Raw genomic sequence first — 19,876 nt, 5'->3', positions numbered from 1 at the left:
CCTCCTCCCGATTCTCTGCATCCTTTTTGGGATGGACACCGTCAGTCATCAAATCCCTTCGCGGCATGCGGGGACCTCGGCGATCTGTTTTCAATCACTTGGATTTTTCTTTGCTGAGAGACTGTCTTTGAAAAGACAGCAGACTGGAGAAACGGCTCACCTTCATGCCAACATGGGATTTTTATTTTATTTTTTTAAAGACCACTTTATTTCTCCTCTGGATACATTGCATCAGGTCAGGATTGTTTTCCTTTTGTTTTCCCACTCCAGGTATTTTAATGATATTACTGCAATATGAAAACAGGGAGTGTTGGAGCAGTATTACAGTGAAAAACCTCAGCATTTTTTTTGTTTTTTTTTGTGACGAGCACATTTGCAGCTTTACTGTTTGTTGTTGTATTGTTGTCAGAAAAAAGTCCTATTTATTCAGAACAAAACTTCACTTTTGAACAAAAAAAAGAAGAAAAAGCACTTTTAAATGTGTCTTGAAATGAAATAATTCAGTGATTGTACATTGTAAATACTGCTACAGTTTAATAAAATGTATCAGAGCCGTTATGGAAATGTTAGTGTTTGAATAATTGAGGATCGGGTTTAATTTACTCACGCAGCGAGAGCCAGTGTCTGTGCGTGTGTGTTTGTGTATATGTGTGTGATTGTGTGTGCGTGTGTGTTTGTGTGTGTGTTTGTGTATACGTGTGTGTTTGTGTGTGTGTCTTTGTGAGTGTGTGTGTGTGTGTGTGTATATATGTCAGGAGAAATGCTCGTTTTTTTAAAAGACAGAAATGTGTACGCATATCAGGACACTATTTTGTACAAAAATCAAACGGTCGCCTGTCAGAGGTCGAGCGCTTGGAGGAACCTATTATTGAGCACAATGTCCTGCACTTCATCTCCAATTTACATGCTGTACTTAACAAGAAATGTGATCAATCCTGCTGTGAGAGCGTGGCCATTAATCTGGCAGCTTGTTGGCGTTTGCGAGGCCTTTTAACGCAGATTATCTGCAGTTGTTACATTGATTGGCAGCACTTAAGGAGCTGCAGTGTGAGGGTTGAATGGCGTACTTTGAGTTAAAGGATATCATTAGATCTAAATTTTCCAAACTGGATCAATGTGCCCCTTCATTTCGTGTTTACCACTAAAGTGAATTCAGGTTATTCCCCCCTTCACCATGCTGGGAGCAGGCAGCAGCCCTGTGTTGACACAGGATTGTTTTATGCTGGATGAGATATTGATATTTGAAAGTTTAGTCAGAAAAAAAAAATCTGTTAATGCTGTATCTATAGATTTATTTTATACATCAACACATAGCATATACAATGGGATCCTTTTAAATGTGTTTCCTTTTTCGCATCAGCTCAACATTTTGAAAAATACACTTATATGCTTGCAAAGCATGATAAGAATGTAATGAATAAATCTGAACACAAGCACTGTGGACCTCATCGGCCAGCAGTTGGCCGAGGTTAGCGCTTCTTTTAAAATATAATTATAATCTATTGAGACTTCAGACAGAAACATGAAGGCGCCATCTGGAACCGAAAATGGTTCTTCAGAGTGATGCCATAGAAGAACCATTTCTGGTTCCACAAAGGACCTTTCAGATCAGGGTTCTTTAAAGAACCATGTCCTTAAATAGTTCTTCAAAGAACCTGTAAAGTTGCCTCAAAGAACCTTAAAAAAATTGTTCTTTAAGGCACCATTAAAGAATGGTTCCACAAAGAACCTTTAAAACCAGGTTTCTTTAAAGAACCTTTTCCTTAAATAGTTCTTGAAAGAACCTATATAGGTGCCTCAAAGAACCTTAAAAAATAGTTCTTTAAGGCACTATGTCTGGTTCCACGAAGAACCATTCAAACCAGGGTTCTTTAAAGAACCATGTCCTTAAAGAGTTCTTCAAATAACCTATAATGGGGCCTCAAACGAAAAAATGGTTCTTCAGGGTGATGGTTCTTCGTAGAACCACAAAGCCTTTTAAAGAACCATTTAAGAACCATTATGTGTCTGTGTGTACTGTATTCCAACATAAACCTTTAAAGGATTTAGTGATTGTTCAGGTTGCTGGTTATGTATTTCATCTCATGTTTGATGGGTTGTGAACACGTTTTCTCTGAGGAATTGAAACAGGCGAACACATAATTATTTATTTACATATCTAATTTGAGTACAAATACAGAGAGAGAGAGAGAGAGAGAGAGAGAGAGAGTACCATCACATCTGCATTGATACAGTTTTGAGTGGCAGCCATGTTTCTCGTGTTGCTTGTGGAGGAACAGGACGACAGCGGATATAAAAACACACACAGAACGTTTACCTCAGACCACTCAAAAGATTTCACGAAAGATCCCCGAGCGTTGACGACAGGCCAGGTGGAGGCGAGTGCGTCTGCATTCAGACCCGTGATGTAAGTGAGTCTTTGTGTGGGAGAGAGCACTGAAGGAGAGCACTCCTTGTAACATAAGAGAAGACTGAGGAAAATACTCTTTATTCTTTCCTAAACTTAACCTACAAAACCAAACTTTATTTTCCCTCCTCCTCCCCCCTAAACACCACCAATCAATCACTTTTAATCAATTCAAATCCTGGAGGAAACCTGTGCAGGGAAAAAAAAAAAAAAGCTTGATGCTCCATCCTTGTGAAGCACCACCCGGGAACAAAAGCTGTCTATATGCTGAGCGGAGAGAGAGAGAGAGAGAGGAAAAAAAAGAGAGAGATGATTATCAGGCTGACGCAGTTTTTGGGCCACCTGCCAGCACTACACTAGTGAAAACGCACCATAAAAGTGCCTCTCAGATACGAGATGTCTCCTCCGCATGCACATCGCATCCCCGAGCGTTTAAGTCATCGTGTCAGTGCGTCCGCTCGGGTGATTGGCAGCTTCAAGTGGTTGCAGATGAAAGCGGGCCCCCCATGCTAATGAATAGGCCCCTGATTGCAGAGCTGCTCGCTCTCTCCGAATTACAGCGTCGCCCACCTAATGAGCAGATACACATGCAGTGCCCCCTCGTCTTCTCTCTCGGCGCATTCACATGCCTCTCCTTCGTGCTGATGAGCTCCCCCCCACCCCCAGCCCCCACCCTCACCCCCACCAGCCCCCACCCCTGCACAACAGTCAACAAAACCTCTGTGGAAGATTGCAACGTGAGCCATCTTCATCAGCACCCTCCTCCTCCTCAAGTTTATTTCAGACGCTGCCATATGCTTCTTGTTTGCCCCCTCCCCCCCCTCCATCCCACCCACCCCCCATTTCACTTGAGGATATTATTTGACTGAGCTGATGATGGCATGTAGTGCAGCTGAATGGCTGATGAGCATGACCAAGTCTCCGTTTTCAATACATTTTTGGAACAACTCGTGATCTCATCATTAATAAAGACGGAAAACTGAACCACCAAACTGACAACAGAGGTACATCGAACTAGAGAGAGGCTTTTTATGTGTTGTGTGTGACTTTGTTAGGCGTAAAGTAATGTACAGATATATATATATTATATATATATAAAGTAAAGTAATGAACAGGAAACACAAGTTATTATATATATATACATATATATATATATATAAAGTAATGAACAGGAAACACAAGTTATTATTTATATATATATATATGTATATACATATATATATATATATATATTGTCAGCTGGGATCGGCTCCAGCGCCCCCGCGACCCTAATAAGGAGGAAGCGGTATTGATAATGGATGGATGGATATATATATATATATATATATATATATATGTGTATATATACACACATAAAGTAATGAACAGGAAACACAAGTTATCAGCTATATATATATATATATGATATACATGTATATATATATGTATATAATATCTACATATATATCATCATCATATATAGATATATATATATATATATAACTTTTTGTATTTCACTATCTCTTGATGAATTGATCACTTAAGGAAATGTACATCAGTATTGTAGTGTGGGGCTGAGTCTCATGTCTCACTTTAAGAGGGTAACGTGTTATATTTAAAAACAGGTCCTCTTAACATCGTCGCCACAACCCGCCAGCTACAGCTGATAACATCTACCAGCAACATGCAGCCAGCAAATCAACAGCTGGAGGCTCGAACTGAGAGGACTGCTTTAATCTGACTGTCTGAATCAAAGACCCATTGATTTAAATATTACAATGGACCTCCAAGAACAAACTCAAGACATTACGGGTGATGTTTTATTTCTTAATTAGTTGTAAACTTGAATTATGCATCTTAGAATTTAGAACAATTATACGTGAAACTTTATTTCTTGAGGCAAACTAGACCACGATGAATTTACTCTGTGGCTCCGGGTGTTACGCTTTAAATGGGGATATTGCACAGGCCTACCATTTAAACCCTGGCAATAAAAGTTGCCCACAACTGGATTCAGTATCAAGTTTCCAAACAAAGGGCGACAAACAAAGCAAAATGTATTTACTCGACTCTGGACTATATGGGTCGGTGCATAATGTGCTAAAGAAAGTCTGAGAAATAAACAAAGGCACTTTCTTCCATGCGTAAACTATGACTCTTACAGTAGCACACGCGAGGAGGGTTGACGAAAAGCAAGGAAAGAGCTGAAACGTATGATTCACTTCACCCAGGTGGACGGCCAGCCGCGCACTATGCAAAAATAAACACATGACTCCACAGCAGGTTCCCAGAATGTGTTTATACTCGGGGAGACGACAACGGCTTTTTGAAATATCGCAGCGCTTCGGTTGGATTTGTAAGAAGCTGGAGCCGGATCTAAATCACCCTCTCAAAGGCATGTCGGAGGTAGAGATGCCCGTTTGCTGCGTATTGAGAACTTGAGGTGACGCTACTGTACAACCACCTGGAAGACTGGGTTCTCATATCTGTACAAGTAGTAAGATAAAGGTGTAGAATTAAAAAAAGCTGCATTCAAAAAAGTTGCTATTAGCATTAAAATATAGCTAAAAGGTCAAAAAGTAAAAGTACTCATCGTGCAGAGGGCCCAATTTAAGAATAATGTTTATTGTATAGCTTGTGAATTTCACCAATAAGCTCCATAATGCACCGTCCATCCACCCATTATCTTCATCCGCTCATCCAGGGCCAGGTTGTAGGGGCAGCAGGGTCTTCCAAACGTCACCCCTCCACAGCGATGTCTTCCAGGTCTTCCCCAGTAACCCAAAGGCCTTGCCAGGGCAAACAAGGGTTTTGGGTCTACCCCGGGGTACCAGTTGAACAAGGGAGGCGTTTGAGAGGCAGCCACATGCCTAAAACCACCTTGGATGGCCCCGTTGGACCCGGAGGAGCATCGTCTCTACTTTGAGCCCCCGATAGGGATGTCTGAGCTCCACTCCCTATATTTTGGATGTGTCCCTCCACAAGCATGCTCCGAAAGAGGAAGCTCAGGGGTTAACCAGCAGCCGGGTACCGACAGATGAACTCTAAAAACAATAAGTATGAAGTTAAACCAATAGAAAAGTCAATTTAGTACATTCCTCTGTGATCTCACAGAAGCCTGTTTAAATGTTTTGACATTACGAGCATCGGCATGTTTTGTGGGCAATGTGGCAATTAGATGCTGTTTAAATGTTATACTCTGAACAAGGTGATTGATTATCAATCTGTGGTCTTTATGCTAATTACTCTCTTCATTACTGGCACAAAAAAAAGGAATAAGCACCAGGTGATTACTGCACTTCTGAAGTAGAATAATAAATATTTGATGAATTGAAATCACTTGCAAGCTGCACTAACCGTGCTCTCACACTGAATCAAAGGAACCGTTAGCGAGAAAAAGGTCACTTGTAATGATGAACTTATTATAATCATCCAATTCTGCGGCTCCACCGTTTTTTTCCCTCATTCCCATTAACTAAGTTTGGGGATTCAGGACCTCAAAAAACGGATTTCAGAAAGACGACTTTGAGTTGGTGGTCATCAGCTGAAGACACGAGCATCAGGAGTTTGTGAAGTAAAGACAACTATTCAGGATTGTATTTTAAATGTTGGAGCTATTTATTTTGACATTTGTATTTAGTTTTATTGTAAAGTAATATTGTTTAATCATTGCTTAATTAGGTTATAATTTAATATGTTAGAAGAGCTTTTTTCTTATGATAGTTTTAGTTTAGTTTAATACATTGTGATTGTTGTTTAAATATATTTAGTTTTAGGATTGGTTCACTGATTGGGTAACACTGGGCACCTGTGGTTATCTGGAGGTGTGGGCAGCTTCAGGACCAGCATGCACCAGGGTGGCCTTTGGTTTTTTACCAGCACACGAGAGGCAGTGTCAACATTTTGTTGTTTGTTTGTTCTTTTTATTTGTTTTGTAAATTAATTATAAGAATAATGAAATACTGAAATGGACATTACTTTCTTTTGGCTGCGTCAACTCAACAAACAAAAAACACGGTGCGTCAGTGGCAATTTGATTTATAGTTTTATTTGATTTATTGGACAAATGGCCACTACACTAAATCTAATTGTTGGGCTGTAATTTGGGCATTCTGTGTATCATCTATGGGCCAACATTAATTTCTGCTGATATGACACAATATATAAATGCACATGCTGCATATTAACAAAGGAAAAACGACTCGACCTTACATTTAATTTAACACTTGTGATTTAACTTTTTATTAATGAACTTCGAGCATCCGTCCACAGGTGGATTTTTTATTTATTTTGGACACGTGTTGTGTGTATAATACAGTATGGAGCATATTATAGACAATATATTTTGTTATAGCAGCAACTGATCCGTACACATTGTGCAGCACGTTCTTCTACCACAAGGCGGCAGCACATCCATGCAGCAATATGTGGAACTAGGCTCTCACACACACACACACATACATAACTGTGATCACAGTAGATATTTAGAAAAAGTCTATGGTATTATATGTAATGATATATTCTGCAGTACGTATTTGATACTCACATTGCAAGAGCTGTTTGCATTATCACACACACACACACACACACACCTATACGATGTTATGCAATTCAGCACCAAAGCAATCAAGTGGACGAATACAGGAAATAATACTTTTCTTTTGTTGGACTAGATTTAACTTAATTGTTGACGGCTGAACAAAGTTATGGTGTCCACGTTATTGTGTCAGAAGAGAGGTGATACATTCTTTATTCAGATCACAAAGAATGGAATTAAACCTGAAATCACATCCCCTTTCATTTGGTATTAAAGTCTTGATTCGATCATGTGGCTAATCTCAGGAGATTGGAGATCTTTTTCAGTGTTTTTCTGTGCGTGCGTGTGTGTGTGTGTGTGTGTGTACAAGGCCGGGGGTTGAGGTAGGTGGATTGAGAGGCATGTGTGTCCCTGTGTGCTCTCATACAGAGAATCACCAGAGGAATTTTACAAACCAGTACCAGCAAGAGAGGGCTGAGACACAGTTGACCCATTTTAAATGTACGACATTGGAATATAATCCTTTTTTTTTTAGTTCAGCCACAGCTACACCCTGCATGCATTTCTCAGGGGTCTTCACTTTCTTTTCATTCCTCCCCTCCATTGTTCCCTGCTTCCTCCCACCGGGCTGTCCTCCGGTGGAGCCGGTGTCTCGCGTCGCTGTGTGCATTGTGTCCTCACTAAATGGGATCTCTGTGGAGACAGCAGGGTGCTTGTTTCCAGTGGCCGCACCAGTTTGTCCTCCAGGTTCCACCACACGGGTCAAATATAGCCAAATATAGCTGTCATTTTGTGTGCTAAATAGTCCTGCAGATAATAGATGATGGGGATAACCAATGATGGTGACTCGTGGTAAAACTCCCTTTTTTAACCTCATTTTTACCCGATTACTTCTAATTTCATTATCGTGTTAGCTCTAATATAATAGTAGTAGTAGTATATTTTTCCACATTTGGTCCAATGTAAAATAAACAAGGTTTAAATGCACTGAAAAACCCCACCCCCCAAAATAAAAAAACTATATATTGCACTTATCACAGACAAAGAGTCACAAAGTGCAGTTCAGTAGTCAATTAAAACAATTTGGCAATAACTGGGTCAAAACGTATAAACAGTTAAAAGATAAAGTAAATGACACAGTAAAAGATGGTGTAATAAAATAAATAAACAAACAGAGAAGGTAAAATAAATTGTTTTTTTGTATTATATTCTTGATTTTCCTTCTTTTTGATAATACAATTAGATTTTATATACAATTTAAATGACAGCAGATGTAGTTCTACTGTTAAAATGTACAGCTGCAGTTTTCAATTAACTGCATTTCCAATTTTGACACTAACTTGTGTAGTTTATGTGGGCCATGTTATTAAGTTTCATTCCTCTACCGGGTGTTAAGTTGCATCCTCCTCCTTGCTGCCGTGTGATTGGACACTGCGACAGTGGCTCCGCCCCAACGAAGACAATCTCACCTGTGAGATCTGGTCCAGAGACAAACCAGCAGTCACTCGCACCATCGGGGGCCGAAACCTGACCGAGCAGCAGGAGACCTCCCCGGAGAACTGAGAGCTATGTAAGTACTACGATGTCTTTCTCCTCTAGTTTTACTCATCAAATAACAACTTTATGTCACCGGATGAGCAACAAAAGTTTTAATTTCCACACAGAAGGAAGCAGATAAGGTTATAAACACAGATAGAGGGATGCCTTTAAATCAAATAGATCCTCGACATTGTTTGATGTACTTTTTAGATAACCTACAAAACACAATATATATATATACAAATATATAATATATATGTATACACAAATATATATATATATATATATATATACACACATATATATATAAAGCTTACTCAGAAGACTTGAAGGCCAGTCAGACATCTATATATATAAAAATAAATACATATATATATATATATAAATATATTTAAAAAATAATAATATATATATATACATATACATATATATATATATATATATAAAGCTTCCTCAGTAGACTTGAAGGCCAGTCAGACATCTATATAAATATATATATATATATTTAGCACTTGTAGTTTAACCATCATCAGTCGAGTTGACCCACTACAGGGTCCGTTTATAGCTGCCCAGAGAGAAGCTAGATGATTGAACAAGCCTACCGAGCCTCTGTTTGACATCAAGCGCCCACAAAGAGACACACAATAACTAGGACACGCACAACCACTGCGGCGAGCTGCAGAACGACAACAAGAGATGCACAATTATTTAAGAGAAATATAAAAAGAGTGCAATGTTTTGTCCCTTTTTTGTCCACTTTCTGTCTGGTTTGAAAGTGTATTGGAAGTTAATTCTTGACCTTCTTTCCAGTTCAGTCATGATTCAACACTTTCAATTTCATCAATCGAAAGCATGCTTGAAGGTCTTGGATATTGTGCTTCTATTCTGTACTAAGCAAACGTTCATCCTAACCCTCTGCAGCGGACAACATGGCCTCCACCCTCTCTGTGCGCAGCTACTCGGTGCGCCAGCCCTCCTTCTCCAGCATGTCGGTCAGGGACAGCGGCCGCAGCATCCGCTCCAAGCCCTCCGTCTCCGTGGGAAGGACGATGTCCCTGTCCCGCTCCGTCTCATTGGGCAACGGTCTCAACATGCTGGGCCACAGCCTCTCCTTCAACAGCCTCGGCGGCGGGAGGAGCGATAAGGAGGCCATGCAGGGCCTGAACGACCGGCTGGCCAACTACCTGGAGAAGGTGCGCTCGCTGGAGAGGTCCAACGTTGAAATGGAGGTGAAAATCAAGCAGATCATGCTGGAGAAGGCTCCGAAGGGCCACGACATCGAGGGGACGATGGCCCAGGCGCACGCCATCGGGCAGGAGGTCAGTGGATTGTAGATCATAGTCATTGTTTCCAACAGTTCATAGATCGGTTCAATCAGAACATTCTGTAACTACCTGGACTTACAAATTCACTCCGTGCATCATTGACTTTGAGCTCAACTCCTGGCAGCCTCCCCAAGGTCCTAGTGCCCGGGGATTATATCGTTAAGTATGATGATGGGCTGAAGCCGCCCTAAACAAGACCTAGCGACGCCCCTGTTGTAATCCACCACTTTACAGCACCACGAAGAGGTCAAAGGCGGGATATATATGTTTTATGGGAGTGGAAAATTCTTATTAAAGACCTCCAGGTCGACGTTCACCGTCACCTTCGCTGGAGCTAAATTACATTTTTGCTTATTGAGACAAAAAAAAAAGAAAAACTTCAGGGAGTTGAAGACAGGGATGAGAGAAGCTGTCCAGGTCTCCTCGCAGCCAGACAGAGGCGGGATGTTCACAGTATTTTTTGTTTTAGGAAGCGCATTTTATTCTACACTAAATAAATCTGCACGCTCACTTATTATGCAAAGTCCAAGTCCTTAGTGACGGATATTCATTCATTCGCTTCCCACTGTGTGTGTTCCCCCCCGCCGCTCAGGTGAGAAAGAAGACGCTGGAGAACGCCCGCATCATGCTGGAGATTGATAACGCCAAGCTGGCGGCCGACGACTTCAGGGTCAAGTGAGTGTCACACAGTGGTTCCTTTCTTCGACGGGCCTGGGGAGGGTTCACATGCGAGCGCCAGACTGCCGAGCAATGTGAATAAATGACCTTTATGTCAGGCTGTGAAATAAGAGGCCCCCGTTCCCACGGTGCCCATGGCGGCCGGCGGGGTGATGAAGATGGCCATCGGTGACGCGCAGGATGTGATAGATTGCGCAAGGTCAGAGACACATCATCAGTTTCAGATGTCCAGCGTTGGCAAAAAGGGGAAGTTGAAGGAAGGACGGTGGAGTCGGTATTCGCCTGCACGCAGCTGGTGTTTCTTTCACATTGTGTTGATGGTATGTGTGAGCGAGCGACGCATCGACCTGCAGGTATTTATGTGTGTACCTCACATGCAGATCGCGGCATGAGTTTGCGTGGTACTTTTCACACGTGTGCATCCACTTGTGTCCGCTGTCTGTTTGCTCGACGTGTTGCATCACCTAAGTATTTTCATGATATGCTACTTTCTACATTAAAATGCTGTTTGTGTTAGATAAATAATCAATATATACAATCAAGTCAGTTTCAATCATTGTTAAAAATCAACATTTTCCCTTAAAAAGGTCTTAATCTGTACAGCCTATGACATCCGCTCTCTTAAAACCCTCAATAGAATGTTATAGTAGCAACGAAATATTATGTATAAATACAAATATTCTGATAATACTTTACACTATTACTTCTCAAAAAGTACTTTTTACAGTGCGTTAATAATACAGTTACTTAAGTAAACAAAAGGAGACCTTGTAATTTGTTTTGGTTGATTCTCAATAAACATAAGAGTACTGAAATTAGCCTTTAAGTTCCAGAGATATCTGTGCTGATGACCTTCTTCCCCCTACCTGGATCCTCCAGATGGGAGGCCGAGGCCATCTTGTGCCAGTCGGTGGAGAGGGACTGTCACGCTCTGAAGAGGGCGAAGTCCGACCACGACCAAATCATCGCCGCTCTGCGAGGAGACCTGGACAGCCTGAAGGAGGAGCTCTACTTCCTGAAGAAGAATCACGACGAGGTGAGATCTTCGCCCCGAGGTGAAGGTTGCGTGGAGGCGTGACCGGTGAGGGTTCTCCTCGTCAAGATAATCACTTTACAAGTTGTCAAGCGGAGGTCTTTGAAAAACCAGCGTCCTGCATCTCTGAAAAAACAGATAGCAGAAGGTTTAACAGTATTCAGAAGCTGAAACATGATCATTTTACCCCCTTCCCCCCTCCCTCCCTCTTTGTAGCCATAGTGCTCCAAGATAGCAAGACAACACCTGTGTAAACAGACAGGAGTGTTTCAGCCCATCCAGCCACGGGGACTACATGTGTTTGGACTCTGAGGCGTGGTATCCAGGATGTGGACCGTAAACTTGACTGAACACAGTTTTAAAAATCTTTTTTTAATATTTATCTTGCACATGTAGAGGTGATAACAAATACAAACAAAGGAGGAGGTGGAGAAGGAGTTAAAATCCACTGCAGCACGGCACAATCTGGTTTGAAATTATTTCTCTAAAAAAAAAGTGGAAAGAAAAATGAAATATTGTTCGAAATACTTCAATTACTTACACTACTTTGACCCCTCAAGTTACTAGTTATTGAACATACTTTCAAAGCAGTTTGTAAAACATGACATTATTCAATGCACTACGTCTTCTTACCGAGTCATTTCAGTCCTTAACTGAGTCCTTTGGAATATTCATACGTGTCACTTTTTGATAACTAAATAAGAACCTGCCAAATGAACATGTTTATTTAAAATAATTAATTAAATAATTACTCAAATATTCTATTTATTTTTAATGCAGCAAACCGCTAGATTCCTTTTTGTTTCAAGTTACGTACATTTCTTTCTAGACAATTGTTTTGCTACATTTAATTAAACAAAAAATATCCTTATCATATTTCACTTGTTTCAATAAATAAAGCGTGCAGGACTTTATCACAAATATATTTATTTTTTAAACCATCAAATAAACCCTTAATTGCACTAGTTTGAAACCGTTAAGTACATTTTGCTGAAAATAGTTCGGTCTTGCATACAAAATCCCACTATATAATTAATAATAATAATAATATTTTTATTTATATAGCACCTTTAAAAACAGAGTTTACAAAGTGCTCTACAGAGAATCAAGGCCAAATAAAAAAATAAAAAACAACAGACAGACTAAATTAGAGGAACCAAAGAACTGCATAAAAAGACGACATCGCTTTAAAGCTGTTCTATAAAAATTATTTTTTTAGACATTAATACTAAAAGCAAAGGCTCCTAATACTTCCTCAACCACATTAGATACGTAAGACAGCGGCAACATCAGGTGTGAAACTCTGCGGCTTTAGAGTGGCCTGGCTTTAAACCCTGCTTTGCCTTTTCCCCCTTGAAATGATCCCAGGAGATGAATTTAATGAAGTCTCGCGTGGCCAACGAGCAAGTGAGCGTCGAGGTGGATGTAGCTCACGGTCCGGATCTGGGCGCCATCATGGCTGAGCTCAGGGTCCAGTACGAGGGCATCGCTCGCAATAACAAGGAGGAGTCCGAGACCTGGTACCTCAACAAGGTCCGTTACCCTTCTGGCTTTATTAATTTAATTTGAGTTTTTTAATACATGCCTTTTTTTCTCTCATGGAACTCTGTAGACATCCTGGATATTAATATATTGATGTGTCTCCAGTTGGAAGCAGTGCAGTCGGAGGTCAAAGGAAACACCGAGGGATTGCGTTCTGCCCAAAGTGAGCTCAGCGAGAGACGACGATTCCTGCAGGCTCTGGAGGTCGAACTCGACAGTCTCAGGAAGCAGGTACAGTACAGCGCTAACAAACAGGAAGCAGGTACAGTACAGCATTAACAAATAGGAAGCAGGTACAGTACAGCATTAACAAATAGGAAGCAGGTACAGTACAGCATTAACAAATAGGAAGCAGGTACAGTACTGCACTAACAGACGGCGCGATGGCATCATCACATATTTCTGCAGGAAATAACACCTAAACTTCTAAGTAAAATCTCAAAAAGCTTCAGCAAAGAGTCTTTTTCTTTGCAGAAAGGAGTCACGTCAAGTTCTCTACTTCTGAGGACCTGCAGGCCCGTCCTAACGGCTTCTCCTCTGAACACATGTCATCGATAGATAACAGCTGCTTTCTCCTCGTCAACAAAGAGACTTAAACGGCACAATGCAAACGAGGAGTTTCATTGCGCTCCAATAATCAATCAGTGTGACAAGGCGTAGAGCCACGCAAGCCAATGTGTTGTCCGTGTCTCCCACGTAAGCGCATGTCGAGCCGGGCAATGGAGGCAAATATAGCTCATTGATGTTCGCCAAAGAGAGAGCACACAGTATTGAATGCAGGGATATTATGGCGCTGACAGCCTCAAGTATCTGGGGGGCGGGGGGCGTGAATGGTTGAGCTCAACAGGTAAACATACAAAAGCAATAATGGATGGTAAAAAATGTACACCGACCGACGGCGGTGACCCTTCTGTCCGCCTAATAGAGGAATATTATGTATAATACATGATACTTTGTGCGAGCAGTCCGAGTTAAAAAGGTGCCCCGTGGAGTTTTCTTGTTAACAGATGTTTTTATTCACTTGTTGGCCAACAAGACGCATCCGTCTGTGTCCGTGTATTTCTTCCACAAAGAACATTTCCGAGGCAAATTTTTTTTAAGTACGTTAAAACCAGCATTGTTTACATGTTCATGAGGGCCTTTGTTGGGGCATTTCTTGGTCAGCATTTATCTTGGCGCGTTAACAAGCGGCTCCACAGTCCTACTGGTAACAATAAAAGGGTCCCCGTGGGGTCTAAAATGCAGCTGGTGCATATTTACTACACTACCAGTTAAAGCTGCACTTCAAAATATGTTTATCATAATCCATCAGTTCCCTTTAGCTCCATGTTTTGGATTAGCGCCCTGCAACCTCGCCGTTTTGGTGCTCCAGCAACAATGACCCGATGACGCGCCACTACGACGTGAACTTTAAAGCGCTTAATAAGCATTTTTCGAAGTAGTTGGTGCAGACCAAAACAGAATGAAAAAAGAAGTGAATATTGCACTTCAATTCATTTTGTTTCAAATACTTAATTAAGTTAAATTACTTAATGAAGCTCAATTACTTTTAACATAAAAACATGTAAAAAGGTGACATTCACGGCTCGTCCTGCAGCGCATAATGTGCCCCCCCCCCTCCCCCTCACACACACACACAAAGATAAATGCAGCTTTAAAACAAGTATGATTGTGTTTTATGTTTTGTGATTGTTCCTGTAATTAACTCAAAGGAAATATATCCTTTTTTAAATCTTAAATTAAACATAAAGCTAAGAAGAAGAAAAAAACGTGTTCTTTCCAAAATGTCACTTTCCCTGAAACACCAGTCGTCCATATTGTTGGTGCTCTTTATCAAAATGAAGATTTAAATTATTGATCATACACACTGCATTCTCTTTGCTGGTGTCAAGTTAGAGAACAAACTACATATCTTCATCACTTGCCGTGGTGTAGGAGACCGTAGAGTACGACCCGTGTGTTCTGCTGACAGGTGTGTGTGTTGGAGGGGAACCTGGGGGAAACGGGGCACAAGTACTCCATGGAGATGGACCGTCTCCAGGCCACGCTGAGCCATCTGGAGGACGAGCTGTGTCAGCTCCGCTTGGACATGCAGCGCAACAAGACCGACTACGAGCTGCTGCTGCGCATCAAACAGAACCTGGAGATGGAGATCGCCACCTACAGGAGGCTGCTGGAGGGAGAGGAGACGTGAGTGAGGGCCCAAATGCTGCCATCAAACCATCAAACCATCAACATATGTTGAAGCAAGAGCATTTGTAAAAAACAAGTAGTGCCAATATCCCAAAACAGTGTTTTTGTTCCTCATAAAAGGCTTTAAGTATAACTAATATGGCTTTTTACAGTGGAATACATGTAGTTATCCTGAATATGAATGTATTATACACACCATATGAGACATAGTTTGACATTTTAGGATTTACAGTATACACTTTCTTGCAGAGAGATCTGTCCGTAGAGGGTGCAATCAATCTCCTCATGTAACTCGGCAAGAAAGAGTCAACATAACTCCCATAAGAATGAACTCTTTTCTTTAAAGTGTCCTACTTGCATCAGATATTGATGTGAGCCTGGCATCAGCTTTCTCTCTTGGATGACAGTGTCCTCTTCTTTTGTCCTTCAGGGTGAAAGAAACACCTCCACCTCCGAAAAGTAAGTTCATGTTATCTTTATTTTGAAAGGACCACAGGCTGTTGGCTTCAGGGATTCTTCGTATAAAAATGTGTTTAAATGTTCTTGTGGTTAAAATCTTGCCGGATGTTATTGGTAGAAATCTACTTGTTAATTAGCCAGCATTGGCTTGTTATAAACACAAAATAATGGTGGTATTGTATTTGTGACTCTTATCAAGTCCACACAGGATTTAATAAGAGCCAATAACAACAAAACCAAACAGTAAAAGTGTGACATTCGATCTCATTCCCTTTTCATCCCTTTTATGTGTTCGGTCATAGTTGGTACACACCAGCATGCAGATTACTGACATTAGGTTACATGTGAAGGTTACCGATCCCCCCCCCCCACCCCCGGGAAATAATACTGATACTGAAGTTTCGGTGGGAAAACTAATACTTTGCATTGCTCGTGTTATTGTTAAATGCCGTTCCAGTAGACAAGAACGATGAAGTGTGTATTGTTTCTGTTTAATTCTGTGTCACAGAAGAACCCGATGTAAGGATGAGGAAGATCGTCAAAGTCGTCACCCAGACCATGATCAACGGCAAGGTGGTGGACGAGTCCAGCGAGGTGGAGCAGATCGAGGAGTGCAAGAAATGAAGAAGTTTGACGCCTCTTAACCCGAAGCCTGCTGACGGAGGTTCGGGTCTCAACGCGGCCTTCTGGATTCATGAAACAACCTCATTTGATCCGACACAAAATAAATACTAATTATACTTAAGGGCGGCTTACTGCTGTAGCTTTTACCCCCAGAGCTTTTGACCACATGCCGTGGATTCCCCCCAGCAGATCTATAGCGCCAGCTTTTTCTGGTTGTTTCAAATGTTGATAAACTGCCGATCCAAGTTCATGAATTAACTTTTATTTGAAAGAAATCGTTCATCTTCGTTCACCTTCTTGTCGGGAGCAAGAGGAGACGAACGATACCGCTTGTCTGTGTGAATTTATAGCTTGTAGACTGGGAACGAGGAGGCAGCTGGCCTCGCTCTGTCCGACACAACCAGCCCCTCTCAAAGGTTCACGTTACATTTTCTTTGTTAAATTCATACAACAAAAGTGTAAAAAAAAAGTATTTATGCTCAGCTTACCGACTGCAGCTTCATATTTAGTGCACAGACATGAATCTTTCCAGCAAGCTCTCGCTATACAAGCAAATAAAGATAATTTTCCTAAATGTCTAACTTTATTCTGAAACTTCTCGAAAATATATTAATCCTGCAACAGTTTCTACTTTATGTGCACGATATATCGTCTCACTGTGAAATGGTAGTGGCCGTATTGTGTTGTGCTTTAGTTTTATGATATAGAAATTAACAAATCAACCAAAGCTGTAAAGTTTCAATAAAAACTGTTTCAAAATAAGAGTCCCTGTGCATTTCTAAACAGAAACTCTGACTGATACTCGAGGAACACGAGAGGACGTAGCAACAAAGAAACAACAACGACCTACAGAGAACAGTTTCAGGTTACAGGGTGTTGTGTGTATGGGTGTTGAGTTTCAGTGAATTCCTCTGTGAGTTGTGCACACACAACTTATAGGAATTAAAGAAATGTTGAAACATGAAGTTTAAAAGTTGAGAATTAATGTTGACAAAGTGAAATATGAGTCAATGTGATAGAAGATCTCAGACAATAAGGCCAAAGTTAAAAACAATATATATATATTTTTTAAGTTATAGTTGTGATTCGGGCTAAAGATTTTTAGGAAAATTAACATGAAGGATTCTGGTGAAACTCTTTGAAAACAAATAAAACAATTTTAAAACAAGAATAAATAAGGACGTTGGCGGCATAAGAGTTATGAAAAGTGCAATTCAAAACATACAAACAATTCAGAAAATATGATGCTTTTTTATTTATCTTTTATGAAAGTTGGAACCTCTAAAAATAAAATATAATATATATATAATTTTAATATATATATAATATTATTATTATATTATATTTTATATTTTTTATAAAATAAAAAAGCATCATATTTTCTGAATTGTTTGTATGTTCTGAATTTACAGTAACATCTTTGTATGTGAAAATAACATCAGGAGTTAAAAACACTCAGTGAACTATAAAAAATAAAAACATGTCCCTATGAAAGGAAGTGGAGCAGATATATAAAGTAGCAGATAAAGTTAATACTCAGTAAAGTATTGGGTACTTGAGTAAAAGTACTCAGTTCCAGTGTTTGTAAGGGGACGATTGTCTGTGCAACGGTTGCTATACACTTATGCAGTTTACGTTAACAACAGTGGCAGATTTAACAGTATTTTTTTAACAATGGCTCCATCATTTCAGATAAAGGTCGTCAGCAGCAGCAGACGTCTGTTTCTTTCTCCCAGTTTCAGCTTCATTAAAAAGGTCCACGTGCTACCAGGTCCATTTAAAATCAATAGTCACGTTAATATGAAGATTTAAACGTTTACAATTTAAAAAAATTATACTTCCCATTCATAATTAGATATTAAAAGATCATCTTAAGTTAAGAGATGGGAGCCATGATCTACATTGTTCTGGAGAAAAGTTTATATGACGATAATAAGATTCAGCTGACATGTTCCTATGTTACGGTCTTTATACAACATTCACACACAGAGGATCCTTAAGTGGAAGGATAATAACACAAAGCCAAGAAGAAATATTTTCAATGTACATATTGATTTAAGACCGAATTGAAAGAATGCGATTGGTTTAATTTCCTCTCGTCTAGTCTTTCATGATATTCATTTTATACTTATCTGTCTTGGTTAAGTTTATTAGGCTCATGCACTTGATTATTCTTAAAGGAAAGCCCTTAGTAAGGACGACACACAACTTATTTTTTGTATTTATGGGGTTGTTTGAATTGTTCATTGTTTATATTATGGAGCTTTGTGTTGCTTTTATCGAGGATTTTATTCATGTATTTATCTTCCATCTTTTTAAGAAACTAAACATTGACCCTGCATTGTTTATAGTCGATATTTCTCTTCCTTTTTCCTTTTAAAACTAATTTTGTACAGAGACCCTCCAGGTCTGGCAACCAAATGTTATAAATGTGCACGGCCTGGGTTAAAAAAAAAGTGTTTTACCTCAAGCAGCCTGTTGTAATTTTGAGTTTAATGTGTTTTTCTCCAGTTTTGAGAGGTATTATAAAAATATGGAAAAAGTGAAGTCAGCTTATATTACTGCTCACACACTGTAGCTTCTTGTCAGTGTGAATACACAACAGTGTCTCACTCCAGTGTGAAAAGTTTTACAACAATGCAGAAATATATAAACACACATTCCCAAACTCCGATGTCACGGATAACGCCGAAGTCTCAACGTAATGCCTCGTCATCAACGGCGAATATCATTTGTCACCTTGATGACAAACTTGTAAAAGTCTAAATATAGATGTTTCACACAGACTTTTAAGACTTCATCAACGTCCCATGACGTTATTATACGCACGAGTTACAGAGACAAAGATTGTTTTGTAAACCCAGAAACCTCTCTTTTCTTTCACTTAAACTCATCTTTGAAATACAATCTCAAAAAACTGTCAAAATTTATGTAGAACTCTCTCTCACGAACAGATTAAGTAACTTAGTGATCATATTATCCCACGTTTTGGATTGTTCAGCTATTTACTGCAATTTGCAGAGCATTGTGGGTAGATTTTATGCATCACTTACAATAACTTTTGAAGTAAAGTTAAAATTGTTTCTTGATTTTCTGATGACAAACATCTCCTCTGATTTAATTTTCTTTTATTCCGATTTTTAAAAAAATCACTACTATCATTATTATTAATAGTCATATTACAAAAACCATTAATGCTTTTAACATCACTATTCTATTATAGCCACTGTCATTGTTCCATCATTATTCTACCTGCTCCGCATATGAATCATTTCTATAAAATGCATTGAATGTGTTATAACTCTGTTTTGTTGATCATTCTGTGCACATGACATCTAGTCTTTTCTGTCATCATGTCATGTCAGCAATTCACCACTGGAGGGCGCCAGAAGACCAACCAGACCATCTTACTCAGTTATATCCGTTATAAATAAGACAAGTTCCCGTGTTTTGTTTGCCACCTGCTGGTTAGATTGAAGGGAATTAGCCCACAGCTAAACCACAGTAGGACATCCTCTAGGATTCAAAATAGATAGCGGCACAAGAGTTTGGACTCGAAA

The 19,876-nt window shown here is 39.9% G+C and overlaps 1 protein-coding gene across 1 annotated transcript; it reads left to right on the top strand.

Annotated features, from left to right (window-relative positions):
* The first annotated feature begins 8,806 nt into the window (after positions 1-8,806).
* Positions 8,807-17,100, top strand: krt1-c5 (keratin, type 1, gene c5). Its single transcript, XM_056419846.1, has 8 exons — positions 8,807-9,781; positions 10,380-10,462; positions 11,345-11,501; positions 12,867-13,031; positions 13,146-13,271; positions 15,013-15,230; positions 15,664-15,692; positions 16,201-17,100. Exons 1-8 carry the CDS (start codon positions 9,392-9,394, stop codon positions 16,314-16,316), a joined length of 1,284 nt encoding a protein of 427 aa, XP_056275821.1. The 5' UTR covers positions 8,807-9,391; the 3' UTR covers positions 16,317-17,100.
* The last annotated feature ends 2,776 nt before the right edge of the window (positions 17,101-19,876 follow it).

Source organism: Pseudoliparis swirei, chromosome 7 (genome assembly GCF_029220125.1).
Source record: "Pseudoliparis swirei isolate HS2019 ecotype Mariana Trench chromosome 7, NWPU_hadal_v1, whole genome shotgun sequence".
In the NCBI taxonomy this organism is placed as follows: domain Eukaryota; kingdom Metazoa; phylum Chordata; class Actinopteri; order Perciformes; family Liparidae; genus Pseudoliparis; species Pseudoliparis swirei.
Note: the sequence above shows the minus strand (reverse complement) of the source record. Positions and strands in the feature narration are given on the sequence as shown.

What these genes read in the sequence shown, in the direction of transcription:
- krt1-c5 (XM_056419846.1), top strand. Translation starts at nt 9,392, where the DNA reads ATGGCCTCCACCCTCTCTGTGCGCAGCTACTCGGTGCGCCAGCCCTCC. An exon ending in TGAAGAAGAATCACGACGAG is followed by an intron (nt 11,502 to 12,866) that starts GTGAGATCTTCG and finishes AAATGATCCCAG; the next exon opens with GAGATGAATTTAATGAAGTC. An exon ending in AACACCTCCACCTCCGAAAA is followed by an intron (nt 15,693 to 16,200) that starts GTAAGTTCATGT and finishes TCTGTGTCACAG; the next exon opens with AAGAACCCGATGTAAGGATG.